At 37.3% G+C, this 18855-nt stretch overlaps 1 protein-coding gene and 1 long non-coding RNA gene across 8 annotated transcripts in view; one reads left to right on the plus strand and one right to left on the minus strand.

Annotated features, from left to right (window-relative positions):
* Nucleotides 1-5062, minus strand: part of LOC130600699 (uncharacterized) — a 66221-nt gene extending 61159 nt beyond the window's left edge. Inside the window, exon 1 of the long non-coding RNA XR_008972517.1 lies at nucleotides 4817-5062. This is a non-coding gene — a long non-coding RNA (uncharacterized LOC130600699). The remainder of the gene's footprint in view (nucleotides 1-4816) is intronic.
* The window catches only part of NCKAP1 (NCK associated protein 1), a 61238-nt gene that overhangs the window by 39407 nt on the left and 2976 nt on the right, over nucleotides 1-18855 (plus strand). For all 7 annotated transcript variants that reach the window (XM_057412206.1, XM_057412213.1, XM_057412207.1 and 4 more), the window contains 9 exons: nucleotides 1540-1758; nucleotides 2096-2226; nucleotides 2615-2712; nucleotides 7396-7489; nucleotides 8248-8330; nucleotides 8791-8871; nucleotides 12458-12551; nucleotides 14059-14175; nucleotides 17551-17660. In XM_057412206.1, coding sequence (XP_057268189.1) covers nucleotides 1540-1758; nucleotides 2096-2226; nucleotides 2615-2712; nucleotides 7396-7489; nucleotides 8248-8330; nucleotides 8791-8871; nucleotides 12458-12551; nucleotides 14059-14175; nucleotides 17551-17660 — 1027 coding nt within the window. The remainder of the gene's footprint in view (nucleotides 1-1539; nucleotides 1759-2095; nucleotides 2227-2614; nucleotides 2713-7395; nucleotides 7490-8247; nucleotides 8331-8790; nucleotides 8872-12457; nucleotides 12552-14058; nucleotides 14176-17550; nucleotides 17661-18855) is intronic.

Here is an 18855-nt window from a genome sequence, read left to right on the forward strand (position 1 = left end):
AGAGGATTTCATATTAAAACAGCCAACAATCAAATAGTTGTATTTTACGCCAAGGATTGCTAGGCATATATTTTTCGAGCAGAGCATGAGACATAAGTTTTAATTATCAAGACATAGTATTAGGTCATTAGAGCACTTCATCTTTCGCATAAGACAGGGTGGCATAAAATGAAGATAACTTCACGGCTTTAGAAGAAGTCAGCTGTAATCTTCAGATTTGTGAATTTAAACCAGTGGTGGTCACTTGTGCGTATTTTTTTAATTTGAGGGGGAGGTTGGCTGAAAAATCTCATTTTGTTCATGAGGCAAGGAAAAGGAAAGCAGTCTCTGAAAATCTGAAGCCTGTGGCTTCAGCCCTGACTCACAAGCCAAACAGAGTAAATGTTCCTTTATAATTATTTTCAGCTATTTAAGTGTCATTTCTTCCAGAGGTTTACAGTTGACTTTTGAATAAATTGTGGTTTAGTGTTAGGAGGTTTTTTTTGTTTCCTGTTTTAACCTGCTCTTTTATGTATGATAGGACTAGAGATTATTATTATGCTACTTGATCTTGTAATTGTAACAATTTTGAATTGATTTTAAAACAAGAGAAACTTGTGAAAATACGCATTTCCAAACAAAAATTTAATTAAATAAGCTCATCTCCTCCTCTAGAATAACTCTTCTGTTCACCTCTGATGAAGGTACTGATTTCTTTTTGTTGTTGTAGTTGCTGTTCTGCCTTAGAAAAGTACACACCATTCAGGAGCTTAGTTCTGAAAGTCTGAGACCATTATAACCCTAAAATGAATGCTACAAGTATTGTTTCCGAAAAGTTATTTAGAACAGTTAAAATGTAATTAAAACGAGAAAAAAGGATGCTCTAGGAAAGCTTATCTGTATTGCAGAAGGGATCTTTCGAGGGATCTTTCAAGGGTTTTTTTTTTTTTTTGTTGTTTTGGTTTTTTTTAATACTGTGTGAGCTGGGGCAGAAAGGAGATTCGGTGGTATGGTCTGTGCCTTTGTTTAGGTGCCCAAATACAGTAGGCACAGTTATTATTACGAAATAGTAAGACATGCCTCTAAATACTTGCGCAAAGCAACACAAGCTAGATTTGCTTTGAATGTTTTCAGTACGTAATTATATGATTTTTTGACAGATACTTCAAACTAAAACTACGACAGCAACTGTGGTCAAAGAATTTTTGCATTAGTTACTATGCTTTGAACACTTTAATACGTCATTGATTTTACATTTCCTGGAAGTTTTGCATTTAAAAAGACCTTTACTATATTAACAACTACTTTGATAAATAGGTCTTCCATGTTGTGGATTGCCCTTACATATATGGGTAAAGTTTTATTTAAAAAATGCTTGGTGAATATCTCAGTGTCATGAAATTTTTGCTGGAACCACAAATACACTTGTCTTCAGCATCTAGAGCTAATTTTAAAAGTGCTGGTGTAGTATGTTTTCAGGTAAAAGCTTTGAATACAAAATCGTTTTTATAGCTGCATCTTTGTCTCTGAATTTTAATAAATGCAATTTGTTTCTCTAAGGTCAATTGTTGGAATGACTATGTATAATCAAGCAACACAAGAGATTGCAAAGCCTTCAGAGCTGTTAACCAGTGTAAGAGCCTATATGACAGTCCTCCAGTCAATAGAAAATTATGTACAGATCGACATCACACGAGTATTTAACAATGTTCTGCTTCAGCAAACCCAGCATTTAGATAGTCATGGTGAGCCAACCATTACCAGTCTGTACACAAATTGGTAAGTAATTTATATGAACACTTGTAACATATTTTTATATTATTTTTATTTAATAAAATGTCTGCAATTGGAGAAGTGGAGTTAGAAATGTTCTTAAGTTTGCAACTTGAGTTTACTTCTCCCATTACCTTATAAAGCACTTCCGGGTTTGCATGTTGTGAAATGTATGTTTTATAGGGGGGAAATGTAGAGTAAGATACAGATAACAGTTGAACTATGAAAGTAAAACTTTAGTTTACAGGCTTTGCTGTCCATTTTCAAACGAACACACTTCACCTCTATACAGTATTGGTGAGCATGTGTCTTTTCATCTAAAACTTCTTCCCTTTCTGCCAAGGTATTTGGAAACTTTGCTACGGCAAGTCAGCAATGGTCACATAGCCTATTTTCCAGCCATGAAAGCATTTGTGAATTTGCCTACAGAAAATGAGCTGACATTTAATGCTGAGGAGTACTCTGACATATCAGGTAAACTTTGATATTTCCACTGCATGTGAGGGATAGTTACCCTGTGCTTGAGTATTTGGAATAACAGCTACTGCTAGAGCATTCTATTACAGAGAGTATTTCGTAACCTTCAGTAGTATTTAAAATACTTTCTATTCATGCTGCCTCAATGTCTCAAGGGAGTTTGCTTTTCCTGTTTTTGATCAAAATATGGTTGTTGCATTTATTTTACAGAGATAGGCCTACGATGTGTTGTTGGCTGCTGCTTCAGTTATGTTACAGGTTCTCATATCTGAAGTTCTATTTTGTGGTAAAATACTTTTGCAGTTAAAATATAAGTGCTAGATAAATGATAAGCATCAAATAATTGAAGGAATGTTTGAAGTAGAACATTTTGTTTATTTCTCAGAAATGAGAGCCCTTTCTGAACTTCTGGGACCATATGGCATGAAGTTCCTAAGTGAAAGTCTGATGTGGCACATTTCTTCACAGGTTGCTGAGCTTAAGGTAACCTTGAGAAGTTGGTGGGTGGGAAGGCGAGTAGTTGTCCGTTTAAGCTTCCTTTAGGATATTCCATAGCTGTGTTTCTGCAGTCCATCTTTGTGAAATGACTGCATCAAGCAAACGGATAAAACTGTGAATTTTACTCTTACTTTGTAGTACACTTGCATGTGTATGTGTGTATCCCAGAGTCTTCAGCAGGTGAATGGACAGGACATCATGCAAGCTCTGTTGATTTCTACCTTGGATACCCTAAGTTAGGAGTCAAGTCTCTTTGTATCACCAGTGGGAAGAGATAGGCTTTTCAATATCTCCAGGCACTTGTGAAGCACCTGCTCAAGTTGTTGATTCTCAAAAATCAGCATGAAAATCTCATGTGTCAGTCATCTATAAGGACTTACTTTCTTTACCATGCGTGTTAGCACCTGCTGTTCAGTTTGCATGGATGGGAGACTTCAGGTCTTTTTTCTTTGTTATTTTTCCTTGGGTTTAGATACATCTTTTGCTCTGGCTGAGGTGTATCAATTTATTATAATTGTCTGTATTCTGATAAATAATAACCTGATTGTCTCAGCAACACCAACAAATGATAAACTTGGTGCTATGAAAAAATACGGGAAGTATGGACATGTCAGGGAAGCTAGTTGCATGTATACTCAGAACAGCAAATAATGACAAAGGAAGCACTTGGTGCCTCTTTAACTTTTTTTGGAAAGAGGTTTTAATAGATTTAATAACGTGTACTACTATCCCTGGATAGTCATACTATAAAAATGTCACTAAGCACGTATTTGCTTTTGGCTGACTTTAGTGCCAGTTCTGAATTAAATTCCAAGATGGTATTACAGCTCATAATTTTTAATTTATTTAAACCCTTATTACAATAAGGGCATTTTTGTAATGATTCATACACGCTGTTTAAAAAATACACATAAATCACAGAATGGTTGGTTTGGAAGGGACCTTAAAGCTCTTCCAGTTCCAACCCCCCTGCAATGGGAAGGCACACCTCACACTAAAAACACCCAGGGCTCCGCCCAATCTGGCCTTGATCTCTGCAGTGGATGGAGCATTCACAGCTTCCTTGGGCAACCCATTCCAGTGCCTCACCACCTTCACAGTAAAGAGCTTGTTCCTAATGTCTAACCTGAATTTCCTCTGTTTAAGTTTAAACCCCTTGCTTGGTCACTACAATGCCTGATGAAGAGTCCTTCTCCAGCATCCTTGTAGGCCCCCTTCAGATATTCGAAGGCTGCTATGAGGTCTCCATCCAGCCTTCCCTCTTCCAGGCTGAACAGCTCCAACTCTCTCAGCCTGTCTTCATATGAGATGTGCTTGAGTCCCCTTATCATGCTCATGGCCTCCACTGGCTTGCTCCAACAGCTCCATGTCCCTATGTTGAGGACACCAGAACTGTACACAGTACTCCAAGTGAGGTCTCACAAGAGCAGAGGGGCAGGATCGCCTCCTTCGACCTGCTGGTCATGCTTGTTTTGATGCAGCTCAGGATACGGTTGGCTTTCTGGGCTGTGAGCAAACACTGCTGGCTCATGTTCAGTTCAGAATGCTTAAGAGATCTAATGAACCTTCTCTTTCTTTTTTTTCTTCAACAATTTATTATTACTAACATACTGGGCCTTTAAAGGTGTGTGGTTTTAATATATCCAATTTTATAGTTTCAAAGATCTTGTTTTCTCTGTAAACACTGTGAATTTCAGTGCTGCTGAGTTGCTAGGATGTAGGATGCCCTAAATGATTTGAAGCCTTTATTCAGTGTCACAGCTCAAGGAAAGGGGCTGCTCATGTTTTCCAAGCCACTGCAGAAGAGTGTGCAGATACCTGAATGACCAGCCAGCCAGGGCAGTTGATTACAGTCCAATTTTTGAGTTTCAGGATAAGACTCTCCAGGTGACAACACTGTTTTTACAGTTAAATTTTGTAACTCCCGGTCATGCATAAATTGATATCTGTTGCATTTCAAGTAGAACACAAAGCCATTGGGTAGCTGTTAGTTGGCTGCTGCTGTGTTTCATAGAACCACAGACCAGTTTGAATTGGAAGGGACCTTAAAGCTCACCCAGTTCTAACCCCCTGCCATGGGCAGGGACACCTTCCACTAGAGCAGGTTGCTCCAAGCCCCGTCCAACCTGGCCTTGAGCACTGCCAGGGATGGAGCAGCCACAGCTTCTCTGGGCACCCTGTGCCAGCGCCTCAGCACCCTCACAGGGAAGAACTTCTTCCTTACATCTAATGTAAATCTCCCCTGTTTACTTTTGAAGGCAAGTGTTTGTTCACTCCCTGTGGAGTTGTCATACATCCTCAAAACCAGCACGACTGATACTGTAGATTTTTTTTCTTTTTTTAAAAAAGCAACTTTAAGTAGTATTTTTGTGCTTTTTTTCTGGTGCTGCTAAGGATAAGCAGAACATAATGTAGATCCCCATGCACATGACTACATATTTGGAGAGAAAAAATTAAGTAATAAAATGTTCGTCTGTTTGGCTGAGATGCATTTGGCTTAGCAAAAGAGCACTGAGAAACATCTGTGTTTGGGAGAAGGAAGCAACAAGAGGATAGAATAAGGAGTTTATTAAGAGTAGGGTTCAACATGCTTGCTTTGCTTCCTGCTGTGGGACCAGGTGTTGGTTTTATTTCTGAAGTTTTAAGACTGGGGCAAGGAGAGAAAGTTTGCCTCATTTAAGTAACTACTCAAACTGTATTCAGCCCATTCCTTTTAAACCTTAAACTAATACGCTGGTAAAGCTGAAAGCTTGACTCAGTAACAATGTGCGTGGGCTGTTGCCTTCAGTCTTGCATTCTGGAGAGCTTTGTGGGATTTAAATTAAATGTGGCACTTCTGCCAACTTCCGATACATCAGTTGGTTTAAAATTGACCATCTTTATTTCAGTGCACACCAGTATCACTTTAGCTTTCAGCATAGAAGTACATCTTTTGTGTCTGCGTGCACATGTGCACACGTTCTTGGAGGTGGCTAGTTTGCTACATCTTGTATAGGTTACTTCTATCCTTGCTTCTTACTGAAGACAAGAAAGATAAAAGTGGGAAGACAGGGTGGATTATGAGTACATTTGAGCATATGGTAATAGCACGACCATGACACAATGAATCCGAGAGGTCTGTGCTGTTGGACAGATTTGCTTTGCGCAGGCTGCTTGACTGGGAGATGGGGGTAAACATAGACCACCACTGCTTTCACAGCAGCATTATAATTGAAGTTGCATTGTTTTTTACTCTTTCTGTAGTCATAGGAATACTTAATCTAAAATTAATTTCCCTGCTTGCCAGTTGCTATGTTCTGCCCTGTTTTCAGCGTGGGTTGAAGTGAAGTAAAATAAAACTATTAAAGCAGGTAGAACTATCACATATCAGACACTCTTGGATCCTTAGTAGTAGGTTTGTGCAGCTATGTCTTCTATTAGATTTTTATATGATATATCTTATGTGCCATGCTTATAGTGGCCTATATGTTTGATGTACATGAGATTCTTCCTGATCCCTTTTCATTGCTCCCTTTGTGCTGCCTGGTAATTAAGATATATGGGAACCCACCTACTTGAAAAAGAAAACTATTAATAATCACTTTGGAGGATCCTCCCCAATCCAGAATATCTTGTTTTCTTCCTCTATCTTTCAGTTCTTTTCTGTTGATACTGTTTAGTATACAAAGCACTAAAATGAAAGGAAACACTTCATTTAATGCTTAAAAACACGCAAGATACCTACATTTTCTTGACTGCTGGTTGTCCTCTACCTAAACAGAGATAATGTTTTCCACTTCTGAAATAGAATACTTTGCATTCAAACTAAAAAATATTTTTATGTAAGAATAAAGTACTGTTTCTTGCTTCAAGAGATTTAGAAATACTACTTGGCACAACGTAAATTCCTCAGTTAGCAAGAAACCCATTTTGGATCTGACATTTTATAGATGTGATTATTCAATCTCTGTAATTTAAATTTAAATCTGATACATATTTGGAGAATGATCTTAGGAAAGTTACCGAATTTACCCCAAGTGGCATGAATGAGAGCAGTTACAAATTGGAAACAGACATGCATTCTCTTTCGGTCAAACTGACATGAAGAATATTGCACTTGAATTTAACTGTTTCAGGCTAAGGTGTTGGAACTTGAATGAATGTCTTTGTTTTTATTTTACATTTTAGTGGAAGAAAATTTCAAGTAAACTGCACTAAGATGTAACAATCTGACTCTTACATTCTTAATGCCATTTTTCAACTTTACTACCATTAAATTTCTAATCCTTACAGCATAACTAGTGGAAAGAGCAATCCAGAAGAATGGATTATTTTGTGAATCTCTATATTTCTTGATATATGTATACTCTTCTTATAAAAAGCTGAATAGCGTGAGGAGATGTTGACTTGTTTCACTGAGCTTCAATCCCTTGCTTTAAGAAGTTCTACACATTGTTGAATATAAATATCATGTTCCAAGGGGTATCTAATCCTCTGCATTTTATTTCAGAGCTTGCTTTTGTGTTGAGTAGTGCCTGGTGATAATACTGATATTGTAGTCCCATTAGAAAACATCTGTATTCCATGAGTTTGGTTGTCTCTGTGCCAGACTGAAACATCCGACACAGTTTATTTATCCTTTTAACATGCTCAAATGTATAGCTGACCTGAATCCTTTCTTCTTTTTAGAAACTTGTGGTGGAGAATGTTGAAGTTCTCACACAAATGAGGACCAGCTTCGACAAGCCAGACCAGATGGCAGCACTCTTTAAAAGATTATCATGTGGGTAACTAGCAGGGTCCTAATAAGGATACAGAATTGTGTTTTTATCTTGCCCTTTGTAAAGAAAATAAGAAAAATTGCTTTTCTGTATCAGGTATACTAAAACACCAAAAAAAAAAAGCGCAGTCATATAAACCAGTTCATCTTTTAAAAATTTTCTAGTCTTTTCATATACAGGCAAAATGAGATTTAGTGTTAATTAGTGCTAATTTAGTTAATGAGATTTAGTGTTAATTAGGGCATTATAGTAGTGGTGAGCTTTGAGTGGCTTTTCAGGAATGATAACACGTAGCTGTAACAGCAGTGATCTGCAAATGAGGTGTATGGCTGTAGAAAACAAATATAAAACAGGTTTTTTTGACACAGGTTTCTGTTCTGATTGCAACACAGTGTAAATTACTGCATTATTTTTAAGGGCTTTAACAGGTAATTAACATAAACATTTTAAATGAAAATAATTATTGTAGACATTTTTGGCCTCAAGAAAACACAGAACTAATGTTAGCATCCAGTATTGTCAGCTGCATGTTAAGGAGGCTTATTCCAGTAAGTGGTTAACAGTGGTATTCTGAAAATCCCATTGTCAACTCAGCTATAAAAACGTGCTTTAGCACTGTTTATTTTAGCACTTTTAAGGAATGCCATTGTTTAAGTACCTTTCCTTTTTCAGTATTTCGGTGAATGTTTTCTTTCTGGTTTTTGAATTATTGAGCTTGTAAAGATCAACATGTTCTTGTTCACTGTTGTTCTCTTTTCAGCTGTTGACAGTGTTCTGAAGAGAATGACAATTATTGGTGTTATCTTGTCTTTTCGGTCCTTGGCACAGGAAGCACTTAGAGATGTAAGAAATAACTGAATACGTTCTGAATAAGTTTCATTGGGTTTAATGGAATTACAGGGTATTTGAAGCTTCACTGTTTAGAAACTCTACCTCTTAAGAGGTTGGTATGTGGGTAAAATGGCAATACTCAGTCATAACTGAACTCTAAACTGGAAGTTGGGGATGGGAGAATCTATTTTTTGAGTACTGTTCAGAGAAATGTTACGTTAAAACATACAGGTTTTAGTTTGAGCATGCCTCAGTGTTTTCTGTCTTTAGTACCTTTTAAAAGCTTTCATTTCCCTTTGTTTGCAAACAGCTTGATTTTGTGTTTATTAGGCTTTAATGTCTTAAATCTAAAACCAAATTAATGTGTAAAATAAAAACTCAAAAAAATTCTAGTCCAGTAAGGTAATGGTAGTGTCTAATTGACCATTAACATGGGAAGTATTTTTTCTCATTTTGTGTTTGTCTCTCTTAGGTCTTATCGTACCACATTCCTTTCCTTGTAAGTTCCATCGAGGACTTTAAAGATCACATTCCAAGAGAGACTGACATGAAGGTAATGTTTGGCCTAGAGGGTGATGGAGTCATTTTTGGAGCTTACTGAAAATACTTAAGGGGCAAGACTTCCATGCTTGGTGTGAAAAATCAAAAAAACAAAGAACACCCTTTTCTTACAAACTGCTAAGTAGTCCTGCATCTGCAGCCTCCTACTGTTCTGGGGAATAAAACCCAACAAATAACTGATAGGGTAAGCACGAGTCTCTGGTTGTGACCACATTTGAAAACTCTGATGGAAAGAACTAAGAACAGAAATTTATTATGACTAAGTGATAGAACAACACTGAGCTGCTTCTTACTGTGAGCAGCATAACTGGTAAAACTAGATGTTTCAAGGACTCTGTGGTTGGAGCTCTATGCGTGTAAAGCTGCAAGTCTGATTTTGACATTAAATTAAAAATATGTATGAGCTCACTGTCTAAAATGTTTGGGAAAAAAAGTTAGCAGCCTAAATCAGGTGCTTTGCTTCTGAATGGTAGCATGTTTCAATCCAGAAACCTGTGCCATTACATCACATGGCTCTTGGAGAGGTACGCACGGTACCTGAAGCCTAGCTGATTTTTAATCTGTTATTGTCATATGGCCTATGAAGATTTGCAGGGTTCTTAATGGTAATGGTATCATGGCAGTTTGATTTGCGGAAAATGGGTAGTGGGATATACGTTGTGCAACTCTTGATTCACTTCCACAGAAACAAGTTTCAAAAGTCTGCTCTTGAACGAAGTATGGGTTTTGAGCAACGGAATATATTGTTATTCCTGAAGTTCAGGTTTACGTGTTGCAGTTTACTCTTGAGGAAAGAAACTACAGTTCTCTTGGGTATGAAGATTCACTAAATAGAAAACATCTTTCCCCTCTGTAAAAGTTCAAGTCCATTATTGTAGGCCTCATGATTTCAGAAGAGGGTTTGGCAGTCTGTCTTGAAAATGAGTCAGAGATTGCATGAAAAATATAAGTTACTGAAACTTCATGTGTGCTATTTCATTCCCAAATATTATCGTGTGCTCTTTGAAACTCACAATGCTGATAAATCGGCCATAAATGTTTGATGTCCCAGAAAAGACTGGATTTCATATAATAGTAGAGGAATTCTGTGGAAATGCAATGGAAAATTAAACTTAGAGGATACTGGCTCATGATAAAAATTGTATCTAAATTATGTAAGTTCCTTTCCACTTCTCAGCCTTTTTGTAATTCTCGCCTTTAGTTACAGGGAAAATCACTGATCACCAAAACATCCTGTTCCGTTATTGAACTTGAGGAATCAGTATGCAAAAGAAATGAGAAGGGAAATTCACTGCTTGCTTTGCTTGATATTTTTAGAAAGACCTCCATACCTCCTACTAGACACCCTGTGGTATCAAAGGGGTGCTGAAAGATACGGTGGGGTAAAGGCTGCAATACTAATCATTGAAGGCAGTATTTTACCATTAATATTTTTAAGCTGATGCCAACAGATAACTTGAAACATCTCAGTGGATCTCTAAAGATACCACTGAACTCATTTGTGTCAGCAGGTATGAAAAAGTATAGTATTTGCTGCTTCTCTTTGGGGAAGTCACTGAAACAATTGGATGGGAAAAAAAGCTATCTAATTGTAAATGAAACCATGCTGAGGACTGTTCTCTGCTTCGTAGCACCACCTAGTTGTCTGCTTCATGTAGTATCTGGCTGTTGGCCCTCTCTGAGTCTGCTGTAGTTCTGCTGTGATTTCTGAATATACTTTGTGTGTGTATGTTTCCTAGCTCCAAGTGTCTCAAACAAATGAGTGCTGTCGTACAGTCCACCAGGCTGGTTGCATGATACCAACACAGATGTCATGTCTTGTGGTGTGGCATGATGCCATGTAAGCTTGTTTGAGAGTACATAGCTTGCTGGATAACATTGGAGGACTGTGCATGGAGAAGGAGCCAAACCTATGTAATCTTGTCCGTAGTGCCTGCTGGGAATACTGGGAACTCTGACATGTGCTACCCAGCCACTCTGCCCAAGCTTTGTCTTGAAAACATCCTGTTGGAAGGGCCAGAGCTGTGCTATGAGCCTGCTAACAATTAAGCCCTGTGGACAATCGGCAGTTCATTGAGCTTTCTCCTGGCCTTTTCTCATACAGCAGTACAGTTGTAGGCAACAAAGGCTTCTTTTAGGACAATAAGTCAGGGTTGGGTTTTTTCACTTAAATGAAAGCATGTCAACAGACAGATCTTTATAAGGCTTTGTACAATATACAGCTTACTGGGATAATTGCCCAATAAGTTGTAATTGGGCATATTTTAGGACTTAGTAATTTCCTATGTACTGAATTTACCAAGCAGAGCGTGAATAGCTTTAAAGCTGTTGATGGAATAAATACTTGTTACGAAATGTTATTTTTATTTTCATATCCAATGAATGTATTTTATGAAGTCTTATTCCTATTTTGGTGTCCCTGAAACTTACGATTTGGGGTAACTGGTGAAATGGGGGTTTCTTCTCCTTTTGTTTACTTGGGGTTTTTAATATTAAATTATTGGGATGTCTACACAGGCTTTTAGAAGCAGGCTTGCATTTGTTCCACTCTTGCTCATTAGCCACTTCATTGTGAATTAGCTCCTGTCCGGATGCTCTGTAATTCTTTTAATGCAGGACTGTACCCAGGCTAATATGATAAGCCCTGCTGGTGGCATAGCATTTACTAAACAATACTTTTCATATTGTGTGCTTTTCATATCAGAACTTGTCCTTGAGTAGCCAGGCTAAAGCACACGGATAAGGTTAGTCTGCACAGTATCTCCTATGTGCAACTGATAGAGCTATATGTGAGGATTTATGGGCAAAGTGTAACACGTCTCACATATAAGACACATTGCTTACATTCCCTGTAGTCTTTTGTAATTGGTGTAAAGTTGCTTTTTCAGAGATTCTGCTGAGCTACAGCTTCAGATATATTGTCCAAGATGTAAATTGGGAAAAGAGAACTGTGGAACATTTGTTAATAGCAATGAAAGATACAGCCTGGGATGCGCTGTGGAAAATGGAATACATTTCAAGATGTTATTGTTGGGGCCACGTAGAGTCTAATTCTTGGCACTTGGAATTCCTGGACACTGAATGTATATGAAATTTGACTGTTGTAAGATTTCTGCCTCACTTTTTCACTAGATTGACTTTTGGTTTTTGTCTAAAAATGCTGTATTTGCAGAGGTTAGCTGATACTTTAGATCTAGTAAAGAAAATGTTAGTTTCTTTTGAACAGTAAAGAAATATGTAGAAATGGCTGATTCAAAGTCAGGATGTTTGCTTTAGAGGTAGTGTTGAAAATTATACAAGCTTTGTTTGGCTTGACAAAAAGAAAATCTAATACTCAAAGTACTAAAAAATACTCAAAAGTAAAAACTACTCAAAGTACAAAATACTCAAAGTACTGACCCAGCTGTTCAGTGTAGGTTAGAAACAACCAAAATCTAGAGTCTCTTTACCTTTATATAGCCAAGTATCTGCAATTCCTCCGTGCCTCAGACACTAACATGAACGTTTTAAACATGACAGATTGATCACGTTTACACAAAAGCATTCAGTGTTGTACTTACCTTTCTTCTGGTCCTCAGGTGGCAATGAATGTATATGAACTGTCATCAGCTGCTGGATTGCCTTGTGAGATTGATCCTGCCTTGGTCGTAGCACTGTCTTCCCAAAAATCAGGTAGGAAGTTCCAAATTAAAAAACATGTTAGAATAGAGGGAGGAAAAAAAAAATGCACTAAGGCATAGAAGTTTCAGATGCTGGGAGGAGACATCTGTATCTTGAGTCCTTTATATTCCTTTAGACTTTATAAATGGCAGAAGAACATGTAAGCCTGCTGCTTACTGATGTGTTAGCTTGAGGATCTTCTCAACCACATCCAAATCAACTTGTTGACCCAGAAATACATGATGGGTACATGTTGAAGTTGTTCGATAGCTAATGGTGGAAACTGCTGTAATCTAAGGACAATGAAAATAGGACGCTATTGTAAATAGTTATGGACATGATTAGTTTTGTTACAGATGTGTAATAGGTCTGTGTCAGGTAAGTAGATATTGGGATCTGAAATGCCAGAGTGCTGCTCTTCGTGCACTGTGTTATGCAAGTGTTAACATGGAGCTGACAAGGGGAAACATGTTAAAATAAACATATTAATGTTCTGACATGTATAGTGCTTCCTCTCACTTTAAAGCACCACTGTCTAAATTTTTCAGTTTTGTTTACTCTGGCAGGTTTGAAGGCATGAATTAAGACTCTTAAGTGCTCTCTGACAGTCTTCAGCTTTTTTTACTTTATTGTTTGTTTTTCCCACTGTGTGTAATGGAAAGTTAATGTTATCAGATCATGAATGTTTTTTCTTGCTTTAGTAGTAGATCTTTTGGGAGCAGAAAACACTGCTAATTTCAAGCAGCATTTTAATATTCAAACTTGAATGTCAAGCACAATTTCTTTGTGTACCTCAAAAAAAGTGTATTTTATATCGATTATGTGCATAATATAAGTAGGTGTCTCTTTGTAAGATAACTAGAATCTGAAATACCATTTAAAATAGATTATTTTCACTGTGGTTTAGCTGTGAAATGTTTAAGCTGGGTGAAAAAGGGAATTTCTGTGTATTTTCATGATGGGTTATGAGTTCATATTTTGATTCTTACCTTTGCAGTTTGAGATACTTGGTTTTTAGTAATTCAGTTTACACAGATAAGAGTACTGTATTTCACCAACTGTTTACTTTTTCTGAAAGTAATCTCATTCTTGTGCATGGTGATGCTGCTGTTCTTGAAAACAAGGTTTTAGTGTGAATTGAGGTGAGTGCATATCACCTGCTCATTCACCAAAGAGAGACTGCCAGAGTAATGCTCACCTCAAAGCACATGAAAAAATACCATTCTGCTCAGCCTATTAAAATCTTAGTAACTAAATTGTTAGAAGTGCTAGGGTGGTAGCAGCTTGCCTTCATTCTTATAGATAACAAACTGGAAAATTTTTAAAGGTGTCTACCCTGTGTCTTTTGGCAAGACTGACATAATATTCCTCCTTTCACAATACAAACACTGAGTTTGTTGTTCTTGGGTTTACATTTCAGTTTTGTCAAAATTTTACATTCTGAACTTCCTGCAGTTGAAAGGAAATACTGCAAGTTACTTTTTTAATTAAAAGAGCTTTATTGTTTTTGTGTTTTTAGAAAACATTAGTCCAGAAGAAGAATATAAGATTGCTTGCCTTCTCATGGTCTTTGTGGCAGTCTCCTTGCCGACTTTGGCTAGTAATGTGATGTCTCAGTATAGCCCCGCCATTGAAGGTAATGTGGATTCAGCTGTGATGGTTCCTTCATAATAGTCCTGGTAGTTTCTTGAATACGTTTGCTTTAAATATTATGTTTTGTAGTGAATAAAATGCAACACCCAGTTAAATTAGCCCTTATCCAGGAAAGTTTGTCTGAAAGTTACTTTAAAAAGCATTTACTCAACTCTTATTTAAGGTAACTTTATATGAAAAACAAGTCTTCCACTTGAAATTATAAGAACAGTCAAAAAACTGTAGGGGGCAGTCTCATCCTAGTGTGTGGAATTGCTAGAGTATACATTCCACACTAGTTAGTGTGAGACTAGTTAGTGTAGATGTTTGAATAATCTTTACATTGGCTTTGGGCCAGTCATACAAGGAATCTTTCCTATATTTAAAACTGTTCATATTAGTAAGCATAATTTTTTTAAAACAGAATCTGGAAGGTGAAAGCTGTATATAACAGGATTATATCCTAAGAGTAGGTCAACTTCCTTATTAAAAATAAAATCTTTGCCTCAAGGAAATTCTTTGCATGTAATCCACAGACTAAGTTGAAAAAAAGGACTGACAAAGCTGTTCCAACACATACAAAAGTCACCTTTGAGATGTCCAAGCTATTTTCTTTGTGATGTGTATCACGGCTTGCATAAAAGACCATGTTTATTCTGCAGCCATTTACTGGGTACAGCATGTTTTTTTCTACTACTTTTTTTTTTTTTCTTTCAGGTTGCATTATTTTTAATCCAGTCAAAATTTAGCTCTCAAAGAATGTCTGAACTTCTGAAAATTTAAAGTACCAGAACTTCCGAAAGCCTTCTGTGTCACTTAGTGTAATATTAAAAACACTTTTTTTGAGAGACCCAAGATTGTTTTCTTAAATGGGGGTTAATTGTATTCTTCACTTTGAGAGATTAGGAATCTGTTAACTCCAAATGAACTTGATTCAAGAGCGCATCTCTTAAATACTACTGCTTCATAGTTTTGTAAAATAAATCCCCTGGAAGCACTTTGTGGCACCAGTTTCTCCTTCAAAAGCATCTTACCTACTGCAGGGTCTCAAAAATGGCCCAGGGGGACAGTACTAAAGGTTTTTAACAGTGATTACATTTTCACATTCAGCCCTCAGCACCTCACATGAGTAAGGTTCTCCAGCAGGTAAGAACTCATGCAGGCTCATCTTCCTCAGGCTTCCTCTCTTCCAAAGACCATCTTAGCCCTCAGGTTCTTAGCAGGCTGAAACAACATATAATTCTTATCTTCTGTCTGTTTTGTTTCATGTAGCTTAAATATTCCAGTTTCTGTGATTTTATTTACATGCAGTAACTTAACATGAAGTCAGGTAAAGCCTTGTTTTCAAGTGGGTTCTAAAAGTACAGTTGTTAAGATCTCAAAACTGTGACTGGAGAGAAGTAACATCTAGAACTCAAATAAGCCTGTGTTAGGAGTTGCTACTGGTTTTATGACATGTGGCCTCTGTACTATGGAATTCTTTCCTGAGTGGGCTCTTATCTATTGAGAGGAAAGAGTCTGGCAAAAGGAATGCATAAAATCTGTTAACTCTACAAAACTAACTGAACCAGTGGGATAGACCTTGTCAGTCCTGGCTGCCTTGCATGAGACTACTTTTTCTTGTGTTTTGCCGTTACTGTAGAACACTTGGCTTTAGATACTTAATATAGATGCTGTTTCCAGAATGAGAACTTCATAAATGCTGCTTTTTATGAAGTAAAATTCCCTGGAGAAATCCTGAATTTATCCATGAACAAGTCACGGATTTGAAGGAGTTTCAGCCTTCTAATCTGGCAAGCATACCTCCCGAATACAAACAGTTCTTAGACAGTTTCAGCAATGTCTGTGTTCTCTCTGCCTACTTCAAGATTAAGCCTGTTTCTTCTACTAACTCCAGATAAAGGCTCAGACTCTTTTGTTCCCTGTAAGAAGTCTGAACTGCTAGTCAAATGTCAGGCTAGAGAACTAATTTGTTGTCTAGAGGCTAGAATATGACCTTGGTCTGCAAGAGACATAGTTGTTGAAAGACTTGAAAGCTGTTGGAAGACAACAGTTCCTCAGCTGAATTCCCTTGCAGACTACAGTCTGTGACATAAAAAATGAAGTCACTTAAAAAAAGCCAGCCACTCAAAAAACAAATTCAAATTTGTATCAGCAGAATCAAGCACTACAGGTGTTCTTGACTGATGTAGAAGGAAAGGGATTCTGTGATTCTTTTTTGGACTAGTATATTCATGCAGCAATATTTAATTAAAAATAGGAGATGGAATAGGAGTATCAGCTGGGAGGGAGGGGGGAACAAGGGGGACTGCTGGTGGAGATCCACAGAGATGCTCATTGGGACCTACTAATCAGCATATTCATAGGCAGCCGGAACAGGGGCTGAACAGTGAGGTGAGAAAATGTTGGTGTCATATAAAGTTATTGAGAGTGTTAGAGGAGTGAAGAGCTGCAGGTAGATATTATTATGATGCTGAGTAAACTGGGCAATAAAATGACAGAAAAAATTCATTTTCAGTAACAATAGTGATCATTTTTCATGTGTAGAGTGATGGGGTCTACTGACCTTGTTGTTTAAGTGGGATTTTGGAGTTAAGATAAATGACTGAATGAAAAAGAGTTCAGTGCTCAGCAGTGGTCAGAAAAAACTGGTAAAAACCAGCAATGCTTGAGTGCATGAATACTTGTTAGCTCCTTCAGAGACCACCTTTTTTCCATACGCTAGCACTATCACAAGGTACTTGCCCAGGTGTTTATTAGTTTTGTTTTAAAGTGGTAGATTTGACTTAACTTTGCCTGGAAGAGATACTTACTGAGGAGCAGTTGTTCTGCTGTCTTTGAAAACTGGTATAATCTAATCATACCCCAGGCGTCTGAAGCCTGGGTGAATTTTAGGCAAGATGTTATGCATGGCAATGAGCAATTCAACAATTTTGTTCTCCAGTTCTTGTAGGTGTCTTGGGTGAATGCTGTCTGGGCATCATGCCATGTTCATCTACACAGAGGAAAGAAAAATAGCCAATTTAGCTTGAAAAAGTCCTGCTTGCCACTTGGCGTTTTAGCCTAGTCAAGTGGTAATACTCTCAAGTTTTGTAGAAAACAAATAAACCTCCTAGATACTATGTTTCCTAATTTCTAAAAACCACAGAGATCTTTGTCAGGTTGTTGTGACCATTACAGCATTCAGAAGGGAGATCTGTACTTCTAGTAGCTTAACTGTTGCCAAGTTCAGTGTGAAAGAGTGCTTTGCTCCCGTTGTGTAAGATGCTAAACATTTATTTTTCATTGTGACAAGTTCATTTACTTTTCCATGATGTTTTCCAAAGCATACTGTTACTTTCAAGCATAATGCTGAGGTGATTTGTATGTTTTTGTTCAGGGCATTGCAACAACATTCATTGCTTGGCAAAAGCTATCAACCAGATTGCTGCAGCATTATTTACCATCCACAAGGGAAGCATTGAAGACCGTCTGAAAGAATTTTTGGCCGTATGTATAATTTCATTTCTAGAGCTACCCTGTCCAAAAAGAGGGGAACAAACTCTTGCCCCCTAATGCCCCTCAATCCATACATAATCTGTCATGAAATTTTGCATGTGTTTGTCATGGCAAATGTTAGCTTTACAGTGGCAATCAGCCATGAGTAATCTTAATCACAGAGGCATACTATAAAGGTTTAGATTAGCATGAATGATTATTAATTTACCAGCATTTGCTCCAATAACAGTACTGCTTCATAATGTCTGTCATGTTACTTAGTTTCCTGTTGTTACAGATGGCAGAGAAACTAAAGTTATTGTATAATAAAGTGTTGATTTTTGACTAGGAGAAAATCAGGTGTGAGTAAGCTTTTGGTCTGACAATAGGGTAAAATTCATATCTTAACAAGAAAAATATCTGTTGACTTCAGGAAGTATTTGAAATTCAAGTAGAAAATGTAATGCTAATTTAGGACACAGTGTAGGTGATTTCATATAAATCTGGGTTTGGTGCACAAGAGATAATCATTATTAATTATTATTAATATTGTGTGTGTGTGTGTAACAAAACAACATAATTATTATTAATGCAGATCAATATGTAGATTAAATTGAGTAGCAGTCCTTTAGCAATAGTCAGCTCTGTGGGGTATTGGAAGGTAACAGCAGCAAATCAGTACAAGTGTCACAATTTTTATTTTAATATAATCTTTAGTATTTTAGCATATACTGGCTCTTACATTATGTGGTCCTTGATTGGAAAAAGAAATGTACAGTGCATATAAAATCAAGATTCTGTCTAGCAGACTTTTTTGCATGATGGGTTGGACTCTAGCTCACTTTTTCAAGGATGGTAACTCCAGAGTGGCTCTTGAGTTTGTACCTTTTGACATGTCTGCCCTTCTGAAACAGTAACTCTCTGATAGCAGGATGTTATGGGGATACTTGGGAAGAGGAATTTGTATGCTTCAGAGAAGGTTAAAAATGAAAGCTGCTGGAATCCTTAGAAAAAAAAAAATCAAAACCCTTTAGGTGGTGGTGATGCATTTGCAATATTTTTTTTGTGTGCTGGCAGAAACAGAATTTTTCAAGTGGCTCTTAATTAGTCAGTACTCAAAGGGACACTAAAGGCTAAAACAGCAGCTTCACTTGAATTTCTAAAAATTACTACTGATCTTGAGTGATTCTTGATTTTTGCTGTTTGG

The sequence above is a fragment of the Pezoporus wallicus genome, unplaced genomic scaffold (genome assembly GCF_028554395.1).
Source record: "Pezoporus wallicus isolate ANWC-B61680 ecotype Strahan unplaced genomic scaffold, APGP_CSIRO_Pwel_v1 contig_6566, whole genome shotgun sequence".
In the NCBI taxonomy this organism is placed as follows: Eukaryota; Metazoa; Chordata; class Aves; order Psittaciformes; family Psittacidae; genus Pezoporus; species Pezoporus wallicus.